Raw genomic sequence first — 25,844 nt, forward strand, 5'->3', positions numbered from 1 at the left:
TCAGAGCCTGACCCACAGATTCCTTGGGCTCCTCACCTGATGAAAGGGTCAGGACCTGCAGATGTCGAAGTGGGATGGAGCCAGCATGGCCGGGCTGCCACTGGCTCTGGGGACAGGCCTTTGAAGATCTAGCAGTGCAGAAAGCACAGGAAGAGGGTTACAGAATGAAGGGACGCACCCAGCAGGAAAAAAAAGTGACTTGGGGTTTTTATTCTGAACCCCTCAGGCCACAGTGGGGCAAGGGAGAGGGGCAGAAGCGGGCAGGATTTTACTTTGTGGGCATTATTCCGAAAGGCGGGAAGTCCTGGAGGAAAAGGCAGAAGAAGGGAGTGGAAAGGGAGAGGATTAGGGGAGACTCTAGGCCTCTCTCCCCTCCCCCAGACTAAGATAAAGCCTAGAATCCTGAAAGGTGATCTCATCACACACAGCCTGAGCTAGGAGCTAGGAAGGTGCCTTCCTCTACCTACACAAGCCATGGGGTGGGGTGGGGGTGGGGCTGGGGCAGGGGTCTTGGGTTCCAGGTGACCAACAGAAGCTGAAGGTTGGTTCCCTTTGAAGACTCCCTACCACCACCCTCACAACTGCTACCCATCACTTAAATCTTTCTGGGATTTCTCCAGGGAATCAGGCAATTTGATGAAGGAACTGGGTTGAAGGGCTGACCACTTGGTCAAGGGCCAAATCCAAGAAAGGGCCATAACAAGAGACCTCCAAACCTTACATAAGAGAGAGCTGAGGCCAAATGCTCCAGTGTCAGAGACCCCCACAGTCCTGTGCTTTCCACTCTATCAGCTTGGGGAGGGGCAGCCGCGGGACTCTCACAGCCGACGAAGCTGTTCTAGCAGGCTGCCTGGGAGCACACAGTACCTAAGGCTGCAGAGTCCCCAATTCAGCTGGCCCAAACCCAGGCGCCGGGTGGCCCCGGAAGGCAACGGGGAATCCCCTGTTGGCCAGGCGCCAGAGGAGTCCCCTGTCTCTCGACCCCAAAGTTTCTTTCCTGAGGAAGTGAGGGAGACCCCCCCACACACAATATTCAGGCTCCTTCCGCCCCCCAGAGGTGATTCCTTTCCTCATTAGGAAATTTTCTGCTCCCTTTTTTCCGACCACTTTTCCGAGCGTTTACGTTGTACATCTGGAAAGGAGGGGGGAGGAAGGAGGGGGAAGCCGAGAGGAGGGCGAAGAGCCCGAGCCCGCCCAGTCTGAGCCAGGCCAGACCACCGGCCTCCAGCTGGGGCCGGAGCCAGGGGTGCAGAGGCGCGGCCCCCCACGCCCCTTCGGGGTGCGGGGCGCAGCCTCGGCGTCCCCGGGACCCAGGAATGCCCCCCCGCCAGCCTACAAGGCGGCCGGGGGGAGGGCCCAGCCGGGAGTTTGGCAAACTCCTCCCCGCATTGAGTCATTCGCCTCTGGGAGGTTTAGGAAGCGGCTCCGGGTCGGTGTCCCCAGGACAGGGAAGAACGGGCGCTATGGGGAGCCAGACGCCACGGTCGCCACCGTCTCCTCTGCACGCGGTGCCGCTGCGCTGGGGGCCCGGGCACCTACGGCCGCTGCTGCCGCTGCTGCTGCTACTGTGGCCGCCCCCGCTCCAGGTTGGGGGCTTCAACCTAGACGCGGAGGCCCCGGCGGTGCTCTCCGGGCCCCCCGGCTCCCTCTTTGGCTTCTCGGTGGAGTTTTATCGGCCGGGAAGGGACGGGTGAGTGGCGAGGTTGGCGGCGGGAAGAGGGCAGGGGGCCACCTGGAGACTGGAGACGCGCCGGGGTCCGGAGGCGACCAGGACTTGAGTTTGAGGGCGGAGTTTGGAAGGACTAAGACTGGAGTTAGGGGCCCAAACTAGAATCGGGGGCCCGCGCTGGAGCAGGGAGGGACCGTGGCCGACGTGGAGTGTGAGTCCAGTCTCCAGACTTGTGTGGCGGGAGGGGAGGGCTCGAATCGAGAAGCTGGAGAAGTACAGGCAGGGTCCCGGGGTTAACCCGGAGAGGAGAGAGCGCAGAAAGCGATTTGTGGGCTGCGGGGGACCTTCGGCGGGTGGGAGCCGAGGGGGGCGCGGAGGCCGGGTAGGGCCTTAGGGGCCACTGGAGGAACCTCGAGATCCTCCGTGGGGCCACCGGGAGGGTTGGAGCTAGGTGAGCCTGTGCAGTAAGAGGGAAGACACAGACTGAGGGGGTCGGGAGGTTATGTGGGGGGCAGCCTCATCCTCCCCTCCCCCATCAATTCAGACCAGGGAAAGACTCGCGTGTAGGACATAGGCTCCCTCCCCTTTCTCCTCAGTCCTCTGCGTCGCCTCCCACCCCCAAACTCTTCAGGCGAGGAGATCCAAGAACCTGGGAGAATCCCAGGACCCTGGCACTGGGGGTGCTGAGGCTAGAGGCGGGATCAGCCCAGGGCGGTGCACGGATGTGTCGGGAGGGGTGTGTGTGCGCGCGCCTGAAGGGGGTGGGCGGTTTCCCTCTTACTCTAGCTCTTGGGAGGAAGAGAAAAGCTGATTTCCTGTAGCTTGTCGGCTGTAGTTTAACTGAGACTCAGACTTCTGGGACTAGGGTCGGAAGCTGGGGAGACACGGGCTTTCTGGGCCCAAAAGTATCAGAAGGAAGGTTCCGGAAAATCTCTGTGGAGAATCCTTATTTCCGGGTAATAAGCAGACCCAGACTCTGAGTGCCTGGAAAACGGGTGCCCACAGGCTTGAGGAAATCAGAGTCAGAGGCCACACTGAAACAAAAGTGTTTGTTTAAATAAGGAGAGGAGGTTGGGAAGTAAGAGGAAGGTGACAGTCGCAGCTGCTAGCCAGGGAACCCCAGATGCCAGATTCCCGAACCCCTTTGATGACAGCAGTTGTTTCCCCTCCACCTCCAAGCTCTGAGCCCGAGGCAGCACCCACACCACCCCAGGGGTCTCGGGGCTTGACAGAGGTGATATGATTTTAGCTGAATATTTAGGTATGGGATAGTGGCGGGGATGCATTAACTCTAGCGAATTCAGTTGGGTAAAGGACAATTTTCTGTCTTATCTAGGGAACTTAGGAATGGAAAAAAGAAAGATAGCTAGGCGCCAGCCGTTGAATTTGGGCTTTTCACGATCCCCACCCAACCCCCACCCCACACCCTGGGCTCCTGCCCAAGCTTATTGCATCACCCTGTCCTGGTGCCTCTGCCAGGCCTGGCCTACCCCAGGGTCCCCCAAAACTTCTTGCCACAACCCTAATGGAGCGGAGGGGATGGAGGGGATATGGGTATCGTCCGTCCCCAGTCAGGTCCACTTGTCTGGCTTCTTATTTCTCCTGTATCCTCACTCCACCCCACACACAACTGTCAGTTCTCTTTTAAAACTGAAACATCTGTTGGACTTTGAACTCTCGGTCCCCTGAGTGTGCATCTGGCCCCCCCCTCACCTGACCTTCAGTCACCCCAGCCTCTTCATCCCTCCCTCTGCTGTCTGTACTCCCAACAGGACCCAGGTGTCCAACTCACAGTTTACTCCCCCCACCCCCGCCCCCCACTCTGTGCATAACCGAACCTCTTATGGTTCTCTTCCCCCGCCCCAGCACCTGTGTGCTTTAGACTCCCTCCCCTTCATGAGGGAAAACCACCCCCCTCTGTGGCTCTGGTGTCCGTAGTCCTAGTTTCTCTTGCATTGAATAGCGAAGGGGACAGGGTGAGCACAGGCAGCAGCCCTGGGCGTCAGTGCTCACCGTTCGCCAAAGAGCTGGGACATGATGCCTGACTTACTCTAGGCACTCCTTGAGATGGTATCCAGCCTGTGCCTGCCCGCCCACAGAGGCCGAGCAACACGTGCAAAGCATGAGTTTTGTGGGAAATTCCTGATTCTGGCTTTCTTCCCTGCACCCACCTCATTCTTACTTTAAGTTTCCTCCATTTCTTACTTGCATTCATTCATTCATTCTTTCCCAGGCTGGCCTCAGACTATGTAGCCAAGGATGACCTTGAACTTCAGATCTCTCCAGAGTACTGGATCACAGACAGGCTCTGTCACACCCTCCACCACACCCAGTTTATGGAGATTGAACCCAGGGCCTCTGTGCACGCTTGGCAAGCAGTCCACCTGCCGGACTACATCCGTAGCACTTACATGCTTGTAAAGGTTGCTAATAACTGTGATAGAAGTAATAGTTCCTCACGCTGCTCTTAAACTTTCATATCAATTTCTCACTGGATTTTAAAAAAATATTTATTATTTATTTATTTATTATGTATACAGTGTTCTGTCTGCATGTACACCTGCACTCCAGAAGAGGGCATCAGATTACATTATAGACGGTTGTGAGCCACCATGTGGTTGCTGGGAATTGAACTCAGGACCTTTGGAAGAGCAGGTGGTGCTACTCTTAACCACTGAGCCGTCTCTCCAGCCCTGTGTTGAGCAGAGAAAGTATTATTGCTTCAGACGTCATAGACACTTAGAAGCAGTAGTTTTGGGACCATTCAAAAGCAACTCATCATTGAGGAAAAAAAAGGCTAGAAAAGGTAGAGTGACTAAGCCCAGGACACTTCTGGAAGCAGCTTTTACTCAGCCAACCAGCATCCTCCTTTGGGATATACGTGCAGTTCCAGAAGTAGGTGTTCACCTCTGGCCTGCCCAGGAGTGAGGTCAGGTTGTGGGCCCTGACCCACCTGCTGCTCTCTACCCTGACCTTGCTAAGCCGGGGGAGTCAAACAGTAACTGAATATTGAACAAAGGCTGAGTTAATCAGAAGCCTGGCTGGGAAGATAGTGAGGAAGAGAGGAGGAGATGGCTTGGCAGTGGTGCCGCGCAGGGTACTGGCCTAGGAAGCAGCATGACGGGATCCCAGGCTTCTGTTCTCATCCTGGAAAAGATTCTGAGCAGCCCTGCATGGGTGTGACTTCCCACCTGTCAGATGAGGTCAACAGTTTGGGGGCTTGCTGAGGGATGTCAGAACTGAGGTGGCCTTCCTTTGCTGCACACAGCACCCTCGGGGCGTCTACATTAGTCCTAAAACCAGTGGGTATCCTGTGCAGTGGCTTCTAGAATGGTCATCTGTCTATAATAATAATAATAATAATAATAATAATAATAATAATAATAATAATAATAATAATAATAATAATAACAACAACAACAATAAGTGACCAGAACCTCTAAGCTCTGAGGCTTAGGAGGGATGATGGCAAGTGTCTCTTCCCTCACACTCTAACAGAGTCTGTCTGCCAAGCTGCATTCAGTGGGAGATAATTAATGAACCAAAAGTGTCTCTAGCTGCCAATCAGAGCTTCTGACCAACCTCAGATAACCATGTTTCCCACACAAGTTGTTGTAATGCCAGCCAAAAGCAAATACACTTGAGGTTTTAATTAGCCTGGGATGCCTTATCAGGTAAATGCAAGATTTCCGTTAGGCTTTCTGCAATATTGAAACTAGGCCGAGGGACCCTCCCTTGCCACCCTCTTGGGTTGCTATGCGGATTCTGCCGCTGCAGGATTTAGGAAGCAGGGGGTAGAAGGAGAATAGGAGGTAAATAAGCTCGCATGGCAGCCTTGGCACAGGCACTTCACCTGGCACATGTGGGTGCCAGGACGAGGATGGCTGAGGTGCACACGACACTAAAACCTTAGGTAGAAATTATGGGTCGTGGGTCCATGTGCCCTATCTGCACCCTGAACCTTCCCATAGTGAGGCTGTGCCCCTGGCTTATAGGCTTCCCAAGCTGTGAAAGGGCTGCTGGACTATAAACATCTTTCCCAGTTCCTCCACAAAGTCAGGCAGCACGGGAGAAATCTGGGGAGCTGGCAGAACTCAGAGAAAGAGAGGAGACCCAAACCCATGTGGAGCTAGGGCGGGAAGCAGAGCTCTGGTTTCTGTGCTGGAGCAGGAGGCAGTGGCCAAACTCTGTGGCAGCTGCTGCCACAGAGGGCCACACCCCTTTCTCTTCTCCCAGCCCTAGGCCTGCAGCTTCCCAGTTTTGCTAGCTCAAGCATTCTCACCTGAGAAGGTCACTAGGCTCTTGGAATGGTGGTTTAAAACCTCTAATTGGCCTTAATGCCTGAGTGAGAGAGAGAGAGAGGGGTGGGACACAGCAAGCAGGGGACAAATGGAGAAGTGCTAGGTTGAAAACTGACAGGAAGCCACAGGCAGTAAACATTTCCTGTCCCCAGGGAAACTGAAGCTGGCACCACCCCCTTTCCACTGTATAACTTAAGGCAACTGCTGTCCTGTCCTCCATCTGTCCCTCTGGACCCCTGCCCTCTTTATTCTCACCTGCCCCCTTGGCACTCCCCCATACTCCATTTGCGTCCTGGGGACTGCCTTTCCTGCTGCATCTCATCACTTTTTCTGGGACCCTGCCCCCTTTAGTATCCCTGACCCCCTTAGAAAACACTCCTGTGGTTTCCACCTCTGCTAAGTCCCCTTCTGGGCCCTCGCCATAAAGACCAACGGACAGCCACTTGTAAGAAAAGGGGTGGGTGTTGGGAGTGCTGAAAGCTGAAAAGGAAGCCGGGCACTGAGTTCGAGGCCAGCTTGGTCTACAAAGTAGCCAAGGCTACCCAGAGAGACCCTGTCTCAAAAAACAAAACAAACAAAAATGGAGAAAGCTGAAAAGGTGCAGAAACCGTGAGAGGTAAAGAGACTTAAGATCTGAGGTCAAAAAGGAAAAAAAGCAAAGCGATGGCAGCACATACCTTTAATCCAAGCACTCAGGCAGATCAGGCGGGATCTAAAGGTGGGTGCCAGGACAGCCATGGTTACACAGAGAAAACCTGTCTCGAAAAACCAAGAAGAAGAAGAAGAAGAAGAAAAAAAAAGAAGGAAGGAAGGAAGAATGGCTAGAAAAATGGCTCAGAAGAGCACTGTGGCTGTTCTTCCAGAGGACCAGGGTTCAATTCCCAGCAACCACATGGCAGCTCATGACTGCTTGTAACTCCAGTGCTAGGGGACCCAGTGCCTTCTTCTGGAACCAAGTACCCACATGACACACAGACATACATGCAGGCAAAATACCCATACGTGTCAAATAAACAATTTAAAGAAAGAAAGGAAAAGGAGGGGACCCAGGAAGGTAAACCAGGAGAGTAAGCAGAGCTGGGGACAGACGGACAGAGGTTGAGGAGCAATGCCAGTGACAGCAGAAGAGGGAAGCAGAGGCCAAGGCTGGCAGGGACACTGGCCCAGAGCTGGGGTGCCAGGGAAAGCTGCCCAGGCTGCCAGATGCAGTCCTTGCAGGAGATACTGAGGAGAGCGCCAAGAAAGAAGAGGGCTGCGGCTATATGGAGGGCCTGGAGGCAAGAGACCAGGCCTAGTAGAAAAGAGCTGTGTGGGGCCCCTGGGGCCAAGGACCAGAGCTGATTGAGGAAGAATGCCAGGAGCCATGCCTTGGTTGAGGATCCAAAAGAACAGCATTTGAGTTAAATTTTCTGGGGCTTCTTTGTGGGAAAGGGGCACGAGTGCGGCAGAGCCACAGCTGGGAAGGTAAGGCTGCAGGGTGGGGCAAGCCAGGCCCAGGAAATGGCCTGTTTTCATAACCCTCCATCCAGCTCCCCTCTCCTGCCTGTTTTCTCAGACTCACATTTTCCTCCAACATGCCCAAAGACCAAGTGGCCAGTAGTCTGGGTTCCAGCCCAGGGAGAAAACTCGGCTTGGGAAGAAGGGGTAGAGAATAGGCGAGGGCCCTGAGGCTCCACAGAAGCCTGGGGTTCTGGGGCTAAATTGTTCTTTTAATTTATATTTTTAGCTGGGCAGTGGTGGTGCACGCCTTTAATCCTGGCACTCCGAAAACAGAGGCAGAGGGATCTCTGTGACTTTGAGGCCAGTCTGGTCTACAGCATGAGAACCAGGACAGCCAGGGCTACACAGAGAAACCCTGTCTCAACACACACACACACACACACACACACACACACACACACACACACGTGCGCACGCGCGCGCGCGCGCACACACACACACACATCTACTTTTAACCAAAGGTCAAACATTGCATTTGGTACTGTTTGTTTCTCTTTCTGGTGCTGAGGGCCTTGCATGTGCCAAGCGCATCCTCTACCTGGGCTACAGCCTCAGTTGGGCTGGGCATCTACCCTTGACAGGTAGATGGAAGAGATGGAAAAAGCTGAAGTCCAGACCCTGCCCTCATCCCCTTTCCAGGAACTGAGCCTGGTTTCTCTCTCTAGTGGTAGGGGAAGAAGGTAAGAGAATGAGGGAAGAGGGGAGGGACTAAGTTAGTGACAGCAGCACATGGGGATGCCTGACGCCAGCCCCTGCCTCTGGCATCTGTGGCATCTTCTGAGATATAAATACAACCCAAGGGACATCTATTCCACCCCCACTCTTGGCCCAAAGGCCTGGGTGCATCCTGCCTCCAGAGACTGACCTGGAAATAGGACTCCCTCTTAATCCACTTTCTTTCCCCTCCACAGGGTCAGTGTGCTGGTTGGAGCGCCCAAGGCTAACACTAGCCAGCCAGGTGTACTGCAAGGTGGCGCTGTCTACATGTGTCCCTGGGGCACCAGCCCTACCCAGTGCACCACCATTGAATTTGACAGCAAAGGTAGGTGGACTGGTTCAGGGCCTAGCGTAAGTGGGTGGGCGGGGCCTGCAGTTTGGGGGCGGGGCCTGCGTTCCTCCTAGGGGTACAGCCTCAGCACCAGGCCCACAAGCTCCCCCAGCAATAGTTTCTGGTGCTCCCCGTGGCACTCTCTCCATGTTCCCAGCCCAGCCCAAGAAGGGCGGGCATGATTCAGAAACATGTGGCTCTCATTTCCACTGAATCACCCGCAGCTCTGGGAGGCCAGGCCAGACAAAGGCAGGGCAGGCTGGAGGGTTCTGCTCCTAAGCTAAGTGATAGTGCTCACTGAGCAACAATGTAATTCAGCACCAAGGAGCTCATCCCTCAGGCAGATGGACCTCAGGAAGCTGCCAGCACTCAGGGAGCCTCTGCTCCATGCGGGACACTGTCATGAGGGCCTTGGCTCACTCAGTTCTGCAGCAACTGTACGAGGTATTGGAATCCCAACCGAGTAAGAAAGCCAGGCTCTGAATGTAGGCAGTCTGTCATCAGAGATGAGGACTGCAGTGAGGGAGCAGGAAGAGATAAGCATAGAAACATGGAGGCCAGCTGGCTTCTGAAGGTGTGCCAGGGGTTGAACCCAGAGTCTTATAAACACGTGCTCTTCCATTGAGTTACAGCCCTAGTTCCTAAAAGCCTGGGAGAGAGGTAGAGAGCAAGAAGAGCAAGGAAGCCGTGCTACAGAGGACAGAGTTTAGACTTGGAAAGAGACAGAGAAGGAAGTCTAGTAAGGCGGTGCAGGGAGGGGCTGTTGGAGACATAGGAAAAGGTTAGCCATGGGACTTAGCCAGTCATCCCCAGCACCTTACTGCAAGTGTCCTGTTCCAGCGAGGAGGACCCAAGGGTGTGTGTGTGTGTGTGTGTGTGTGGTGTGTAGGGAGAGCAGGAACCAGTCAACTCCAGCTACACAAAGCAGTCTAAAAATCCTTCCATCAGCCAGGCGCCGTGGCGCACGCCTATAATCCCAGCACTCGGGGAGGCAGAAGCAGGCAGATCTCTGTGAGTTCAAGGACAGCCTGGTCTACAAATCGAATCCAGGACAGCCAGGGCTACAGAGAAATCCTGTCTCAAAAAAAAAAAAAAAAAAAAAAAACAAGCAAACAAAATCCTTCCATACCTGAGTCCCGCTGGGACTCAGGGCTCAGGGTCTAGAAGTGCTGAGCACTCTGGGCCAAGGCTCAGGGTTGCCTTCCTGAGGACCAGTGTGACAGCCCCACTTTCAACCACCCCAAGGCTCCCGGATCCTGGAGTCCTCACTGTTCAGTGCCAAGGGAAAGGAGCCTGTGGAGTACAAGTCCTTGCAGTGGTTCGGGGCAACGGTTCGGGCCCATGGCTCCTCCATCTTGGTGAGGGACCAGTGGGCTCAGTGGTGAGGTGCCTGAGGGTTGAGCAGTGGTGGAGAGGGCCAGGCCTGGTCTGGGGTGGGGTGGGTCTTAATAAGCTGAATCTGAACACAGCCCTCCCCTCTGTGCCCTACCAGGCATGTGCTCCATTGTATAACTGGCGCACAGAAAAGGAGCCAGAGAAGGACCCGGTGGGCACCTGCTACCTCTCCACAGAAAACTTCACCCGTATTCTGGAGTATGCACCTTGCCGCTCAGGTAAGGGCCAGAGTGGCACGAACCACCGGGCCTTCTCCACGCGAGGGTCCCTGGTCCTTGCGGTTTTCTCTCCATGGCCCCCAAGCACCCATATGTATTTTCGAGGCTGTTTAAGAGACTCTTGCTCTGGCCTCCCTCCTGGTTTCTGCCTCCCTCCCCTGCCAGCCCCTCAGGGCACAGCCAGCTCGTCTCATCATCTTCCTCCCTCACAGACTTCGGCAGCGCAGCAGGGCAGGGTTACTGCCAAGGGGGCTTCAGTGCCGAGTTCACCAAGGTGAGGGGTGACTGAGGGGGGAAGGCAGTGAGTGAGGATCCAGGCTCAGCACCAGATGGTGCACTCATCCTCTCTCCCCACACCTCCCCACAGACTGGCCGCGTGGTACTGGGTGGACCTGGGAGCTACTTCTGGCAAGGTAAGCCCTTCCTCTGCCCTCTTCAGGCCTTGGCAGCACGTCCTTTCCCCACTCCAGCCCTGAACGCACCGATCCTTTCTGCCTCCCAGCTCCACACCCACCTCTGCACTCACATTCTGTTTCATCACTCTCCATACAGTTCCTTTCCTTTTTTTTTTTTTTTTAATTTATTTGTTATATGAGGGCTTTATTTGCAGAAGAGGGCATCAGATCACACTGTAGATGGTTGTGAGCCACTGTGTGCTTGCTGGGAATTGAACTCAGGACCTCTGGAAGAGCAGGTGGCTCTCTTAACCACTGAGCCATCTCTCCAGCCTCACAGTTCCTTCCTTGATCCAAAATTTCTTGTCTTTGTTTTTGTTTGTTTGTTTGTTTGTTTGTTAAGGGGGGTTAGGTTTTTTCAAAGCAGGGTTTCTCTGTGTAACAGCCCTGGCTGTCCTGGGACTCACTATGTAGACCAGGCTGGCCTCAAACTCATAGAGATCCGCCTGCCTCTGCCTCCCGAGTGCTGGGATTAAAAGTGTGCTCCACCACCGCCCGACTTTGATCCTGCCCAGTCCCCTGGAAGCCCCTGGACCTCACAGCTCATCACTCTTCCCCTTCCAGGCCAGATCCTGTCTGCCACTCAGGAGCAGATCTCGCAGTCCTATTACCCAGACTACCTCATCAGTCCTGTACAAGGGCAGCTGCAGACCCGCCAGGCTAGCTCCATCTACGATGACAGCTACTTGGGTAGGCAAGCAGTGGGGAGAGAATGGGAGGGCGAGTGGGGGCCTCTATCCTCTCTCAGCCCTCCCCTGCTTCTCCCGTTCAGTGTCACCAGCTCCCCTGCCATGCTTAGGTACAGGCAGACTATGCAGGGATTAAGGGCCGGAGAATAGAGGTCCCAAAGGAGACAATGCTAACACCCATCCGCTCTGTCCCCCAGGGTACTCTGTGGCTGTGGGTGAATTCAGTGGTGATGACACAGAAGGTAAGGTCAAAACAGGAGCGGGGGTGGGGGGGCGGCCGGAGAGAAAGCCCAGAGCACAGCCCGCCCGTTTACCTTCAGCCTACCCTCAAACCGTCGGTTTCTCTTCTCTTTGCAGACTTTGTTGCTGGTGTGCCCAAAGGGAACCTCACCTATGGCTATGTAAGACCCTGCCCTCTGTCCTCTGCCTATCAGCCTTGCATGGCAGGTTGTGGGGACAGGAAAGGAGCAGAACAGACCCGATTTCAGAAGTCTAGCTCAAGGGAAGGAAGTGTGTGAAGTCCGACTTGGGTTCAGATTCTGGCAGTGACTCTGGATAAGTTCATCTGTTCTCCTATTGCTGCGCCGCCCCCCTGTTTGGCCGCTCTAAGCTGCTGCTTCCGCGCACAATGGGGTAATAATAGTTCTGACCTCACGAGGCACTTGGAAGGGGAGCGAAGGCATTTGTGAATTGTTAGGTGGTGTACAACTGCCAGCTATTATTAGACTCTGACAAGTGCCTGGGACAGATGAGTGCCACGCACGGTTCTCAGTTAGCAGCGTCTATTAAGGCAAGGTGAGAGCTGAGACAAAGGACGTCTTATCCCGTCTTATAAGGTGCTTCTAGTCCAGCCTGTGGGACAAGACACACGGCTTCACTCTTGATGAAGCCACTATGCCTGACCCTCAGGCACTGCCCATTCATGGTGGCGTTCCCTTCCCTGCCACAGGCCTGTGGGTGGAGGACAGTCTTGACCGTTTGCACATAAGAAAACTGGGTTCTAAGAAGCCAATTATGTTGCTTAGGGGCAGCTGGATAAATAGTTAATATCTACCATATTCCAAGTCCCGCCCTCTTTCTGAATTGGAAGTTCCAGAAAAGCGATTGAGGTAACAGCACATTTTAGGAAAGCAGTAACCTCTTTCCAGAGAAAAGGTTCTGTGAGGGCTCCACCACACAGATGGGGCAAGAGGGCATGAAGAGCGCACACACACACAAATGGGAAACCAGGACTAGTTTGCAGCCTCACAAGGTAAAAGGAGTGAGAAGAGTCAGGGAGGATTGAACAAGCACAGGCCGTGGGGCCAGACAGGAGGCACCGACGACCATGGCTGCGGGCCCTGGATGTACAGGTGGGGAGAGCGTCCTCCAGCTGTTGCCTGGCATCCGTGGGAGAAACCCAAGGCACAGAGGCTGGTCGCCCAGCAGTCCTAGGAAGGCTCATGCCAGGTCTCAGCCGAACAGTGGGGCAGAGAGCAGAGGCCAAGAGGCTTGGAAGTCGGCTGGGTCAGTGGCTAAGAGGGAGCAGAAAACGATGTGAGTGACCTGCAGACCCCGGCGGGTAAGGGATGGCTGGGGTTCTGACTGTTGGGTTTGAAGCCCCAGTGTGTACCCAGTAGCAGTTACTGCTTGCCAAGCTCTTCTTTAGTCTCCGAGAGGCAAAGACCAAAGACCGTGCTCCGGGTCCCACTGACCTTGTACTGCGGTCACTAGAGTCTAGTGGGTAGGGTGGAAATCCATAAAGCATATGGAGGTAGAAAACCAAACAGTAAAGGGGTAAAGAAAGCCTGGGTGGAGAGAGGGCAGAGCCGGAGGGAGTCAGGAGTGCTCAGACGCCCTGAGGGGTGCCTGTTCCACGTGCACTGGGGCCTTCAGCCATGGGGCATCCAGGACCTATACCTTTCTCTTCACCTTCAGGTCACCATCCTTAATGGCTCAGACATCCACTCCCTCTACAATGTCTCAGGAGAACAGGTGAGGGGATCCTCGCTTTACCGTTCTCACCCACTGAGCTGCAGCCCTGGACTAATCCTGTCAAACCCCCACTTCCTCTGGTGCCTCCGAATGTCTGCTCACAGCCTCTCTTGATCCCGTTTCCTGACCGATCTTGTTCTGACCCAGTGTTGTCCTGTGTCCCCACAGATGGCCTCCTACTTTGGCTACGCTGTGGCCGCCACTGATACCAATGGAGATGGGTGAGTGACGGGAGAGGGGCGCGCCTTCCAGACCTGGGCAGGAAGAGCAGGGGTGGGGCAATGCAGGCAGAGAGCTCCCTGGGGTATTTCTTCCGCACTCTGTCCTTGGTTAGGATAAGGAGGGGGCCGAATGAGTGCTACGTCAGAGCCCTCGGGTCTAACTCACGGAATGGGAGCCTGGGGACCCAGAATGCCTGGATTTCCTCCGCTAGGGCAGTAAGTTGTGGCAGGACAAGGGTATCAAGACGCCTGGGTCTTCCTTTTTCCACAGGCTAGATGACCTGCTGGTAGGGGCGCCCCTGCTCATGGAGCGGACAGCTGATGGGAGACCGCAGGAGGTGGGCAGGGTTTACATCTACCTGCAGCACCCAGCGGGCATAGAGCGCACACCCGCTCTCACCCTCACTGGCCAAGATGAGTTTGGCCGCTTTGGCAGCTCCTTAACACCCCTGGGGGACCTGGACCAAGATGGTCACAATGGTAAGCATCATGGCTTGGAGAGGGGGGGTTGCGGAGGGGAAGCATCATGGTGGGGGTTGGGGTCGGGGCATCACGGCTGGGGGGGAGGTCATGGTCCAGGGGGGGCTGAGGCTGTTATGGAGAGGCACTGGTTGACAAGGAACTTAGTGGGAGGGTTTCTGTCAACTAAACTACCCAGGCCCTCTTGACTTTCCAAGGGTATTGGGGTTTAAAAAGATTTGAACAGAAATTGACAGGTAGATGGGGAAAAATAGGACCCTGAGGTTTTGGGTAGGGATTCCGACCCCTGACCTTCTAACCTAATGTGTGTTGTGTCTTGCAGATGTTGCTATTGGGGCCCCGTTTGGTGGGGAGACCCAGCAGGGAGTCGTTTTTATTTTCCCCGGAGGCCCAGGAGGACTGAGCACTAAGCCTTCACAGGTCTTGCAGCCTCTCTGGGCAGCTGGCCGTACCCCGGACTTCTTTGGCTCTGCCCTTCGAGGTGGCCGAGATCTGGACGGCAACGGATACCCTGGTAAGTAGTGTCTGCGGCCCTTTGAACTTAGGAGGCTAGCTTCAGGGTGCAATTCTAGGCAGCTGCCACCAGGTGGTGCAGTTCCCTGGCTCAGACCTCTCTGAACCATGAATCCAGAAAGCCTAGGTGTTGATTTGCAGCTTGCTGTAAAGGGTGGTATCTTGGCTTTTTGCAGATCTAATCGTTGGATCCTTTGGTGTGGACAAGGCCCTAGTGTACAGGTATAAAATCAGGGAGACTGAGGCAGCCTGGGGAACTAAAAGTGTCCCTTTAGCACTAAGGTTGGGGCCATCAGTCAGAGGGAGTGGGTGTCTGGGGCAGGTGCCCATCCCTCAGAGGAGCCTTAATTCTGTCTACCCCACATCCACTCTCGGCAGGGGTCGGCCCATCATATCTGCCAGCGCGTCTCTCACTATCTTCCCCTCCATGTTCAACCCAGAGGAGCGCAGCTGCAGTCTGGAAGGAAACCCCGTGTCCTGGTGAGCTGAGCTAGGCGCCTGCAGAGATCTGTACCTGCCAGTGGGCAGGAGGGCCATGTCTGCCTCAGGAAGGGACAAACGGGGCAGGAGGCCAGTGCCAGTTACACTCAGCACTTTCTCCTCGCTTTTCCTCCAGCATCAACCTTAGCTTCTGCCTCAATGCCTCTGGAAAACATGTCCCCAACTCTATAGGTGAGGGAGACTGCTTGAGTATGGCAGCCGTGGGGTGGGTTGGGGGACTGAGCTGAACAGGGAACCGGCATGCTCACACCGTTTTCCTGGCCACAGGCTTCGAGGTTGAACTCCAACTGGACTGGCAGAAGCAGAAGGGAGGGATTCGGCGGGCGCTGTTCCTGGCTTCCAAGCAGGCCACGCTTACCCAGACCCTGCTCATCCAGAATGGGGCTCGTGAGGAGTGCAAGGAAATGAAGATCTACCTCAGGGTATGCTCAGGGGGCAAGGGCGGCCCGGGCTGGGTAGATGGCCACATAACACAAAGGACTTGGGCAGAGAGTGAGAGTGTGTGTGTGTGTATGTGTGTGTGTGTCTGTGTGTGCCTGTGTGTGCGCGCATGTGTGTGTGCATTTGTGTGTGTGTGGTGTGTGTGCCTGCCTCTGTATGTGCACCTGTGTGTGCACATGTGTGTGGTGTGTGTGTGTTTGTGCCTGTGTGTGATCTGTGGTGTGTATATGTGTGGTGTGTGTGCCTGCCTGTGTGTGTGTGTGGTATATGTGGTGTCTGTGTGTGCCTGTGTGTGTGTGTGTGTGTGTGTGTGTGTGTGTGTGTGTGTGGTATATGTGGTATCTGTGTGTGCCTGTGTGTGTGCATGTGTGTGTGAGGTGTGTGTGTGCATGTGTGCTGTGTGTGTGCATGTGCCTGTGTGTGCCTGTGTGTGGTGTGTGTGTATGTGTGTGTGTGCCTGTGTGACTGGATGGATGGCTAAGAGGGTCCCCCTGAAGGGCCTGGGGTTTGGGGGAGGCTAAAGAAACCTGTCAGAAGGGCCAGACACCAGGTGCCTAGGCCCACAGAGCAATGAGATCAGATTTGGGCCCTGAGCAGATAAAAGGAGAGCAAGACTAAGAAACAGAGCCACTGAGGCCCGACCCCCTAACCCTGTGCATTCTCTCCCCTGGCTTTAGAATGAATCAGAATTCAGAGACAAACTCTCCCCAATTCACATCGCCCTCAACTTCTCCTTGGACCCCAAAGCCCCGATGGACAGCCATGGCCTCCAGCCAGTCCTACATTACCAGAGCAAGAGCCGGATAGAGGACAAGGTAAGGAAAGAACTTGGGGCACAGGCCAGGCACCTGAGGCGGGGCCCTGGGAAGGAAGTGGTAGGACCCCTCTCAAGGCTCTCCCAATCCCCAGGCACAGATCTTGCTGGACTGCGGTGAAGACAACATCTGTGTGCCTGACCTGCAGCTGGACGTGTATGGGTGAGTGGTACTGACACAACAAAGAGCCAGGGACCCTCGAGCTGTGTGGCCTTGTGAGGCCTCCGAGCATCTCTGCGTTTCAGCTTTATCTGCAGGGGCATTCGTTTCTCTAGCTCTAGACAGTAAACGTAGGACTCTGCATGCAGCGCCTCGCCCCATGCCGGCCAGGGGCTCGGTCAGCGGGGCCAGTCAGTCCGCTCCTCACTGTCCTTATGCTGTGTGCCCCTCCAGGGAGAAGAAACACGTATACCTGGGAGACAAAAACTCACTGAACCTGACGTTCCATGCCCAGAATATGGGTGAGGGTGGCGCCTACGAGGCTGAGCTTTGGGTCACAGCCCCTCTGGAGGCCGAGTACTCAGGACTTGTCAGACACCCAGGGGTGAGAAGGGACTGAGAAGTGGGGCTGCGGTGGTGATCCCCTCCAGAGGGGTGCCTAAGCCTGACCGACCTGTCCGTGTTCCCCTCGCCACCCCTGTCCCCAGAACTTCTCCAGCCTGAGCTGTGACTACTCTGCTGTAAACCAGAGCCGCCAGCTGGTGTGTGACCTGGGCAACCCCATGAAGGCAGGCACCAGTGTAAGTCAGGGCTGGGAGAGGAGAGTGCAGGGCAGGGCCTTACTACTTCAGCCCACGGCCAGACGCCCCGGCTAACAGCCTTTCTCCCCCTTCTTACACAGATCTGGGGTGGCCTTCGGTTCACTGTTCCTCATCTTCAAGACACAAAGAAAACCATCCAGTTCGACTTCCAGATCCTCAGGTAGGGAAGGTGGGGCAGGTGGCAGAGCCTGTGCCTGGAGAGTCTTGCCAAACTGCTTCACTCTCACCTCCATCCCACAGCAAGAACCTGAACAACTCACAGAGCAACGTGGTCTCCTTCCCGCTCTCGGTGGAGGCTGAAGCCCAGATTTCCATTAACGGGTCAGTGCCCGGGCAGCGTGGGGCCCTCGGAGGGAAGAGGGTTGGATTCCTAGGGATGGACACACGGGTCCCTTTTGTCCACTCTAAGCCGTCCTCCTCTTCAGCGTCTCCAAGCCTGAAGCCGTGATTTTCCCAGTCAGTGACTGGGACCCTCAAGACCAGCCTCAGAAGGAAGGAGACGTGGGCCCAGCTGTCCACCATGTCTATGAGGTGAGGAAGGTGGGGAGACAAGCCAGAGTCGAGCCAAATGAGGGGAAAGAGAGGAGGAGGCCCTGCACCTAGGGCCTGAGTGAGGTGGAGAGAGGAACGGGGGAAGAGCGAGCGTGAGGGCCTATGGGAGATGTCCAGACGAGGGACACACCAGTCCATTGCCTTACAAAGAAAGGCTGTTTTAGGAGGATTGCTATGAGTTCCAGGCCAGCCTGGGTCACAGAGACCTTCTCTCAAAGGTGATAGCTGAAGCGATCTTACTGCTGCCCTTAACTTTCTCAGACAGGAGCCCTGATGCAGTGTGTAGTGGTAATCCAGGCCTGCATGTCAAACCAGCCTTCCCTTCCTCAGCGAGTTGTGCTTTTCTCCCCCTCAGCTCATCAACAAGGGCCCCAGCTCCATCAGCCAAGGTGTGCTGGAGCTCAGCTGTCCCCAGGCTCTGGAAGGCCAACAGCTCCTCTATGTGACCAAGGTGACAGGACTCGGCAACTGTACCTCCAACTACACCCCCAACTTACAGGGCCTGGAGGTGAGGACCTGGACATGGGTGTGGAGTGGAGCCCTAGGGCTGTGAGGCTGGGAAAGGTTGCCTGGGGGCTATTGGAAGTGGTGGGGAGACACAGGCACCTCAAAGATCTAGAAGGAAAAAAAAAGACCCATATTCACTACATGTGTGTCCTTTGGCCTGAAGTCATCTTCCCTGTCTTGTGTGCGCTCCCAGGCCTATGCCACCTGTCCTATGAGACTTGTCCTCGGGCCCCATTTGAGATTGTGTTTGTAAACAGTGCTTAATGAAGTCAGTGAACTCTTATCAGACCTAGGGAAAACCCTACACAAATGAAACTCAAAAAAGTCCCCACATTCCTGGAGCTTGACTCTAATGACAATAAAAAGTAAAAGGAACTTGGTGGTGGTGGCGCACACTTTTAATCCCAGCACTCGGGAGGCAGAGGCAGGAGGATCTCTGAGTTCAAGGCCCGTCTGGTCTACAGAGTGAGTTTCAGGACAGCCGGGACTACACAGTGAAACCCTGTATCGAAAACCACAAAGGACAGGGCCTGGAGAGATGGCTTAATGGTTAAGAGCACTGACTGCTCTTCCAGGGGTCCTGAGTCCAGTTCCCAGCCACCACATGGTGGCTCACAGCCATCTACAATGAGATCCAGTGGCCTCTTCTGGTGTGCCAGCATACATGCAGACAGAACACTGTATGATGTAATAAATAAATACATCTTTAAAGAAAATAAGTAAGAAAGAAAAAGAAAAAGAACAAAAGAAGGGTGCTGGAGAGATAGCCCATCAGTTAAAAGCACTGCTCTTCCAGAGGTCCTGAGTTCCTGAGATGGCTCACTGGGATCTGATGCCCCCTTCTGGCATGACTTTGAATCCTCAGCATCTGCACAATCGAATGTCTAGCTAGCGTGGCAGCAAACTGTATTTAATCCCAGCACATAGGAGGCAAAAACAGGGAAGCCCTGCGGTGAGCTTCAGACAGTTGAGACAATATGGTCAGCTCTCCGTTCTAAGTTCGGTGAGAGAGTTTGTCTCAATGTGTGAGACCCTGACGTCAGCCTCTGGCCCGCATGTGCACCCAAGCACACCATACATGCATGCACACATGAAAGAAAGTCATATACATAAAATAAATAAAATCTATTTTAAAAAACAAAAAAGGGAGTGGGGGGCTAGAGAGATGGCTTAGCGGTTAAGAGCACAGCCTGCTCTTCCAAAGGTCCTGAGTTCAATCCCCAGCAACCACATGGTGGCTCACAACCATCTGTAATATGATATGATGCCCTCTTCCAGCCTCCAGGTGTATATACAGGCAGAGAACTGTATACATAATAATAAATAAATCTTTAAAAAAAATAAAAAACAAAAAACGAAAGAAAAGCTATGAAACCTAACACGGTGGCACATGCCTGTAGTCCCAGCACTTGGGAAGTGAGGCAAGCGGATCAGAACTTTGAGATTATTCTCAGCTATACACATGAGACCCTGAGAGAAAAAGAAGATGGGTAGAAAATAATGAAAGTGCAAAGCTGTCGGGCATGACGGTCACGCCCTAATCCCTTAGAAGGTGCTGGAACAGAGAATATCCACAAATCTAAGGCCAGTCTTGTCTACATAGTGAATTCTAGGACAGCCAAGGTCTGATAGTGAGCATTCTTGAATTAAAGATATATATATATATATATATATATATATATATATATATATATATATATATATATATATATGCGAGTGGACCTATGGGATGTGCTGTGGGATGCAAAGCTGACTTACGGGAAACCTCCTGAAGAGGGAGCCATTAGCCAGGTAGAATGCTTGCCTAGCACGCCCAAGGCTCTTAGTTCAACCCCAGCACTGCTAATAAACAAATTAAGTAATAATTCAACTGAAACCTGAAAGACAAAGCTGAGACCTCCCTGTAAGACACGGGGCAACCATTCCCAATAGAGGGAACGGCCAGTACAAAGGCCCTGAGGCAGGAGGGACATTGTGGTTTCTTTACATATCTCTTACTTAGCGCAAAGAAAGGTGGGTGCCTTGCTCTTGCTCTGGAACTCGGGTTCAGGCTGACCCGGGTGCCGTGATGACACAGGAGGGGCAGCTAAGGTTGTCTCTTCTTCCAGCTGGACCCCGAGGGGTCTCTACACCACCTGCAGAAACGCGAGGCTCCAGGCAGGAGTTCCGCCGCCTCGGGACCACAAGTCGTGGTAAGTCAGTCACTGCAGGCAAAGAAGGTCGTCCTGGGTGTTGGATACCTGTTCTCAGGGTAACCAGGCCAGAATTCTGGGCTCAAACACCTACTTTCTTGCCAGAAATGCCCTGAAGCCAAATGTTTCAGGCTGCGCTGTGAATTTGGACCCCTGCACCGCCAAGAGAGCCGGAGTCTGCAACTGCACTTCCGAGTCTGGGCCAAGACTTTCCTGCAGGTACGGGAGCTTTATGCAGCCTGGTCCCCACGCGCGCGCGCATACACACACACACACACACACACACACACACACACACACACACAAACACACACACTCTCCCTCCCTCCCTCTCTCTCTCTCTCTGTCCAGCCCCCAACCTGTCCTTTCTCTGCTGTCTACACACACACACACACACACACACACACACACACACACACACACACACTCTACAGCTCCCCCTCCCTCACCCTGGTTTAGACCAGTTGTGTGTCCTTGGCGCCACCTCTTGGCCAGTAAGAGCAACTACTTCCCTTTCTGGCCCTGATAGAAAAAACAGCAGAGCCTGGCACCCTGGCACTGGCTTAACTTTACTTCGAGCACTCAGGTAGCAGAGGCTGGTGGATCTCTGTGAATTTGAGGCCAACCTGGTCTACATGAGTTAGTTCCAGGCCAACCAGGACTACATAGTGAGACCCTGAGTGCATAACTAGCATACCCAATCCATGGGCTTAAACACCAGGGCAGGTTAGGGCTGAGGAGAGGCCTCTGGGTAAGGCACTTACATGCAAACATGAAGACCTGACTTCAAATCCTCAGCATCCGCACAAACGAATGTCTAGCTAGCGTGGCAGCAAACTGTATTTAATCCCAGCACATAGGAGGCAAAAACAGGGAAGCCCCGCAGTGAGCCTCAGACAGTTGAGACAAAATGCTGAGCCCTCGGTTCTAGGTTTGGTGAGAGAGCTTGTCTCAATGTGTAAGACCCTGACGTCAGCCTCTGGCCCGCATGTGCACCCACGCACACCATACATGCATGCACACCTGAAAGAAAGAAGAGAAAAAGTAAACAGAAAAGAAGGCCTGTGAAAGGACGAGGTGAGTGGGTAAAGGTACCCACCTCCAACCCTCACAACCTGAGTTCGCTCTCCAATACCCGCAAGACAGAAAGATTCCACCTGACCTCCATAGGCAAGCCTTGGCATGTGCACACACACACACACACACACACACACACACACACACACACACAAGGAAGGAAGGAAGGAAGGAATGTTTAAAAATAAATGAGAAAAAAATAAATGAGGATTGGGGATATGGCTCAGCGGGTAAATGAACTAGTTTGTAAGTCTGACCACTTGAGTTCAATTCCTGGAACCCACAGAAGAAGCTGGTTTTGGTGACCTGCACATGTGTGTCATGGAACATGTGTGCTGGCATGTGTGCATGCACACATACATATTAACACACCTATGCACACACATACACATTTAACACACATGCATAAAAAAGTCTCATTTAATTTATTTTGTTGTTGTTGTTTTGTTTGGTTTGGTTTTTTGAGACAAGGTTTCTCTGAGTAGCCCTGGATGTACTGGAATTTGCTCTGCTTACCAGGCTAGCCTTGAACTCAGAGATCCGCCTGCCTCTACCTCCTGAGTGCTAGGATTAAAGGTGTGCACCACCATTGCCCGGCTAATAAAAAAAAAAAAAGATGATATCTGGTACCCTCTTCTGGTGTGCAGGCATATATGTAGTCAGAACACTATATACATAGTAAATAAATAAGTCTTTTTTAAAAATTCAGAGAGTAAGGGACAAGGTGAATCTATTGTGAACAACCAGGCAGAAGCAGGAAGAAAAAAAAAAGCCATAATTTATTGAGCACATTATAGACCAACCATAATCCTGGATGTTAGCCCATATTAATCATTAAAATATACATATTGAGGAGCCTAAATAGTTCAGCTGGTAAGCCTTTAAGTCTGAAGGACCGAGGTTCAAATCCCTGATTTTTAGAGCCTAAGTAAAAATACATATATTGCACATGTAGCATCTGGTTATGCATCGTTTGATAATAATTACTCAATTTAAAAAAATATTTTATTTAATTTTAATTCATGTGCGTTGGTGTAGGGGTATCAGATCCTGGAGTTACAGACAGTTGTGAGCTGCCATGTGGGTGCTGGGAATTGAACCCAGGTCCTTTGCAAGAGCAGGCAGTGCTCTTAACCACTGAACCATCTCTCCAGCCCCGTAATTACTCAATTTTACATTTACTATTTCTCATAAGGAACGTCAAGAGAATCAGAGATAGTGAGTCCGTATTAGGAAAGATCATATCCTGAGATACACTGTGGGCAAGCCTGGTGCCCTCTCAATCCCAAGAGGGGCCACCCTGACCACCTTTCTCCACCCACAGCGGGAACACCAGCCATTTAGCCTTCAGTGTGAAGCTGTGTATGAGGTTCTGAAGATGCCCTACCAAATCCTGCCTCGGCAGCTGCCTCAAAAGACACTTCAGGTGAGTGCCAGGTCAGAGGTCTGGGTCAAAGGAGGCAGGCCCAAGAATGCCAGGAGCAGGGTAAGGACACAGATAAAGTGATCAGCCAGGTTAAGGTAGTGTCTCTGCTCTGGAATTCACAGCTTAGAGGGCAGTGACATCAGTGTGACACATGCCAGACAGTCTATGGGAACATGTTGTCATAGGATCCCTGATCCCAGTCTTGCAGTCAGGAAAGGCTTTTCTGAGGAAGTGGTGTACAAGCTGAGATCCTGAAGGGACCAACTAGACTGCTCTAGAAAGGAAGATTCTGGTGGCGAGAACACAGATGTAAAAGCACAAAGCAAGAGACACTGTGCACTTCAGACTCTTCCATCTATAGGTTCAGAATCCTGTGAGCTGAAAATGAGAGTTAGGGGCATGGGGCCTGGAGAGATGTCTCAGAGGTTAAAGAGCACTGTCTGCTCCTTCCAGAGGTCCTGAGTTCATTTCCCAGCAACCACATGGTGGCTCACGACCATCTATAATGAGATCTGGTGCCCTCTTCTGGCATGTAGGTGTACATGCAGACAGAGCACTGTATACACAATAATAAATAAATAAATCTTAAAGGGGGGGGGTGAGAGTTAGGTCCAGATCCAACGGCCAGTGGTAGCCTGGAATAGGGTAGGAAGAATTTGTGGGCTCTCAGGGTCATCTGGCTTGTCCACAGGTGGCCACGGCTGTGCAGTGGACCAAGGCAGAAGGCAGCAACGGTGTCCCCTTGTGGATCATCATCCTGGCCATCCTTTTTGGCCTCCTGCTCCTAGGTCTGCTCATCTACGTCCTCTACAAGGTCAGACATGCCCTGCCCTGGCTTGGCCACCCTCAGATCTAGCATAGGCCCCATCTCTACCCTGGCTCCTCGCACCCAATCCTGTCTTTTCCTACTAGACCCCTCTCTTCAATCTGCAGCCCCCACTTTGCAAAGAGGCCTCCCGTCTTGGGATAAATTTGCCCATATTGCAAAGCCGCAGGCGGCAAGTACTTGATTGCATTTGTGCTATCATTTCTTTGAAAATTCTGTGGCAGCTAACAGTAAATATCTTACAGGTGGCAGCCACTGCTAGGCCATAGACGTGACACTTGAGTTGAACTGGCTTAACTAGGAGCATTTTAAAGCTCTGATGGGCCTGATTTTAGACCTCCCACATCCATTGGACCCCTTGGGAAAGTATCTGAGCTGCGTTCAGAAGCCACCGTGGCAGGATGGGGAAGATGAGGCAGCAGAGTCCTCATCCTCTGGATCCCTTGGTGGGGGGGGGGGCAGGGGAGGGGATACAATCTCTCATTGTGTTTCCTTTCTCATCAGCTCGGATTCTTCAAACGCTCCCTCCCCTATGGCACTGCCATGGAAAAAGCTCAACTGAAGCCTCCAGCCACCTCAGATGCCTGAGTCCTCCTGACCTCAGACTCCTGATCCTGAAGAGCCAGTCCCCACCTTCCAACAGGGAGGGACGAGGCACTTCCTGAAGGTGCTGAGGGCTGGGGAGAAGCTCTTCTCCCTAGCCCAGAGACATACTTGAAGGGCCAGAGCTGGGGGCAAGAAGCTTACGGATCCTTCCCCCCCACGCACTGTGAAGGACCCTTGTTTACACATGCCCTCTCATGAATGGGGGCCTCAGGTCCAGGGACAGAAGCCCCAGCCTTCCTTCAGCCTTTACATTTTTGGAGACTTCTGAAAGCAACTTGGAGCCATAATTAGGGAATCCAGTCATGGTTCTCTGGGCCAGGCACGCCACCAGGACTTCCTGTCTGGCTCCAGCCTGCAAAGATGCGTCTTTGGCGTTGCCAGAAATCTAAAGGAAGCCTGCAGCTGAGAGCCTGAGACTCCGACAGACCCCATCCTGGAGGGCCAATGAAGTACACATGGGTGGTGCTGCGGGACCAGCTCAGGACAAATCCCAAAGGTTGATGCTGGCCCAGACACAGGTCCAGGGAGGTCAGAATGAGGATGGAGCCAGACCCAGTCTGGGGCCTGGGGTTGATCTGGAGGCCAGCCTCACATTCTAAGGACCTATGCCAGCAGACCCAGGCTGGCGTGTGGGCCTGCAGACCTGGGCCTAGGGCCCTACTCATTCTTGACTTAAGACAAGTCGGGAATTGCCCAGGACCCTAACCAGGCCACAGTGGCGACAGATCTGGAACCTCAGCCTGGCCAAACCGGCTCACTCATTCCCCAGAGAACGGGGAGCCCCAGGCCTGTAGGACCTGGGTTCTGCCCACCAGCTGCACTGACGCTACCCCTCCCTCCCTCCCCACCCCTCTCCTCTCCTCCAGAACCCTCCCCCCCAACTTATTTAAACTCTGTTGCAAGTGCAATAAACCTCACCCACTGCCCCACCTGACCAAAGCTGCGATCTGTCCTTCCACCCTACTCCCCAGACCATCCTTAGACCCAGAGAGCAGGACATGGAAGTGTCTGTCTCCTGTGGGCCTGTTCCCACTAGGAGCCAGGAGTGTTACTCCCCCAACCCCAGAAACTTCTAGGTGGTTAAAAAATAAAGTAAGGGATCCAGGTGTGATAGCACATGCTTATAACCCCAGAATTCTGCAGATGGGGGCAGGAGGATCAGTTCAAGGTCATCCTTAGGGACACACTGCATAGCAAGTTCAAGGCCAGCCTGGGCTTCATGAGACCCAAGGGAGAGAAACGGAACAGAAGGAGAGAAAGGAGCCCCACAGTGGCTCACACTTCTAATCCCAGCACTTGGGAAACAGAGGCAAATGGATCTCTGAGTTCAAGGCCAGCCTGGTCTACAGAGTGAGTTCCAGACCAACAAGACTACACAGAGAAACCCTGTCTTGAAATACCAAAAGAGAAAAGGGAGGGTGGAGATTGTGTCCTCTGTTGTTCCTCATCTAGGGGGCTTACCAACCTACCTCCAAGGAGAAAAGAAGTCTCTTTGGGATTGGGAGTTATGAAAGAATGCAGAGAAATCCCTATAAAAGGTGAAGAAAGATTGTACAAAATACCCGGGCTTCCCTTAAATGGAAAAATAAAGTGTCAGGAAAGCCCACCAGCTGTTTCTGTTTGTTTGGCATATTTTGTGTGCATGTGTGGGAGGAGCCACAGGCCACGGTGTGAATA

The 25,844-nt window shown here is 53.4% G+C and overlaps 1 protein-coding gene across 1 annotated transcript; it reads left to right on the plus strand.

Annotated features, from left to right (window-relative positions):
* Positions 1-1,188: 1,188 nt before the first annotated feature.
* Positions 1,189-25,789, plus strand: ITGA5 (integrin subunit alpha 5). Its single transcript, XM_084748596.1, has 30 exons — positions 1,189-1,690; positions 8,382-8,512; positions 9,764-9,876; positions 10,011-10,131; positions 10,344-10,405; positions 10,499-10,544; positions 11,151-11,276; positions 11,473-11,517; positions 11,633-11,676; positions 13,193-13,249; positions 13,418-13,470; positions 13,742-13,950; positions 14,273-14,464; positions 14,640-14,685; positions 14,842-14,943; positions 15,080-15,135; positions 15,232-15,386; positions 16,083-16,220; positions 16,315-16,382; positions 16,614-16,764; positions 16,868-16,960; positions 17,062-17,141; positions 17,222-17,302; positions 17,407-17,512; positions 17,889-18,041; positions 20,149-20,232; positions 20,338-20,451; positions 22,634-22,735; positions 23,427-23,549; positions 24,066-25,789. Exons 1-30 carry the CDS (start codon positions 1,317-1,319, stop codon positions 24,147-24,149), a joined length of 3,309 nt encoding a protein of 1,102 aa, XP_084604722.1. The 5' UTR covers positions 1,189-1,316; the 3' UTR covers positions 24,150-25,789.
* The last annotated feature ends 55 nt before the right edge of the window (positions 25,790-25,844 follow it).

The sequence above is a fragment of the Acomys minous genome (genome assembly GCF_964271855.1).
Source record: "Acomys minous genome assembly, chromosome: 12".
NCBI classification, from domain to species: domain Eukaryota; kingdom Metazoa; phylum Chordata; class Mammalia; order Rodentia; family Muridae; genus Acomys; species Acomys minous.

Coding starts and splice junctions, on each gene's coding strand:
- ITGA5 (XM_084748596.1), top strand. CDS start 1,317: ATGCCCCCCCGCCAGCCTACAAGGCGGCCGGGGGGAGGGCCCAGCCGG. Junction 14,944..15,079: donor GAAGGAAACCCCGTGTCCTG/GTGAGCTGAGCT, acceptor CTTTTCCTCCAG/CATCAACCTTAGCTTCTGCC. Junction 16,961..17,061: donor CCATGAAGGCAGGCACCAGT/GTAAGTCAGGGC, acceptor CTTCTTACACAG/ATCTGGGGTGGCCTTCGGTT.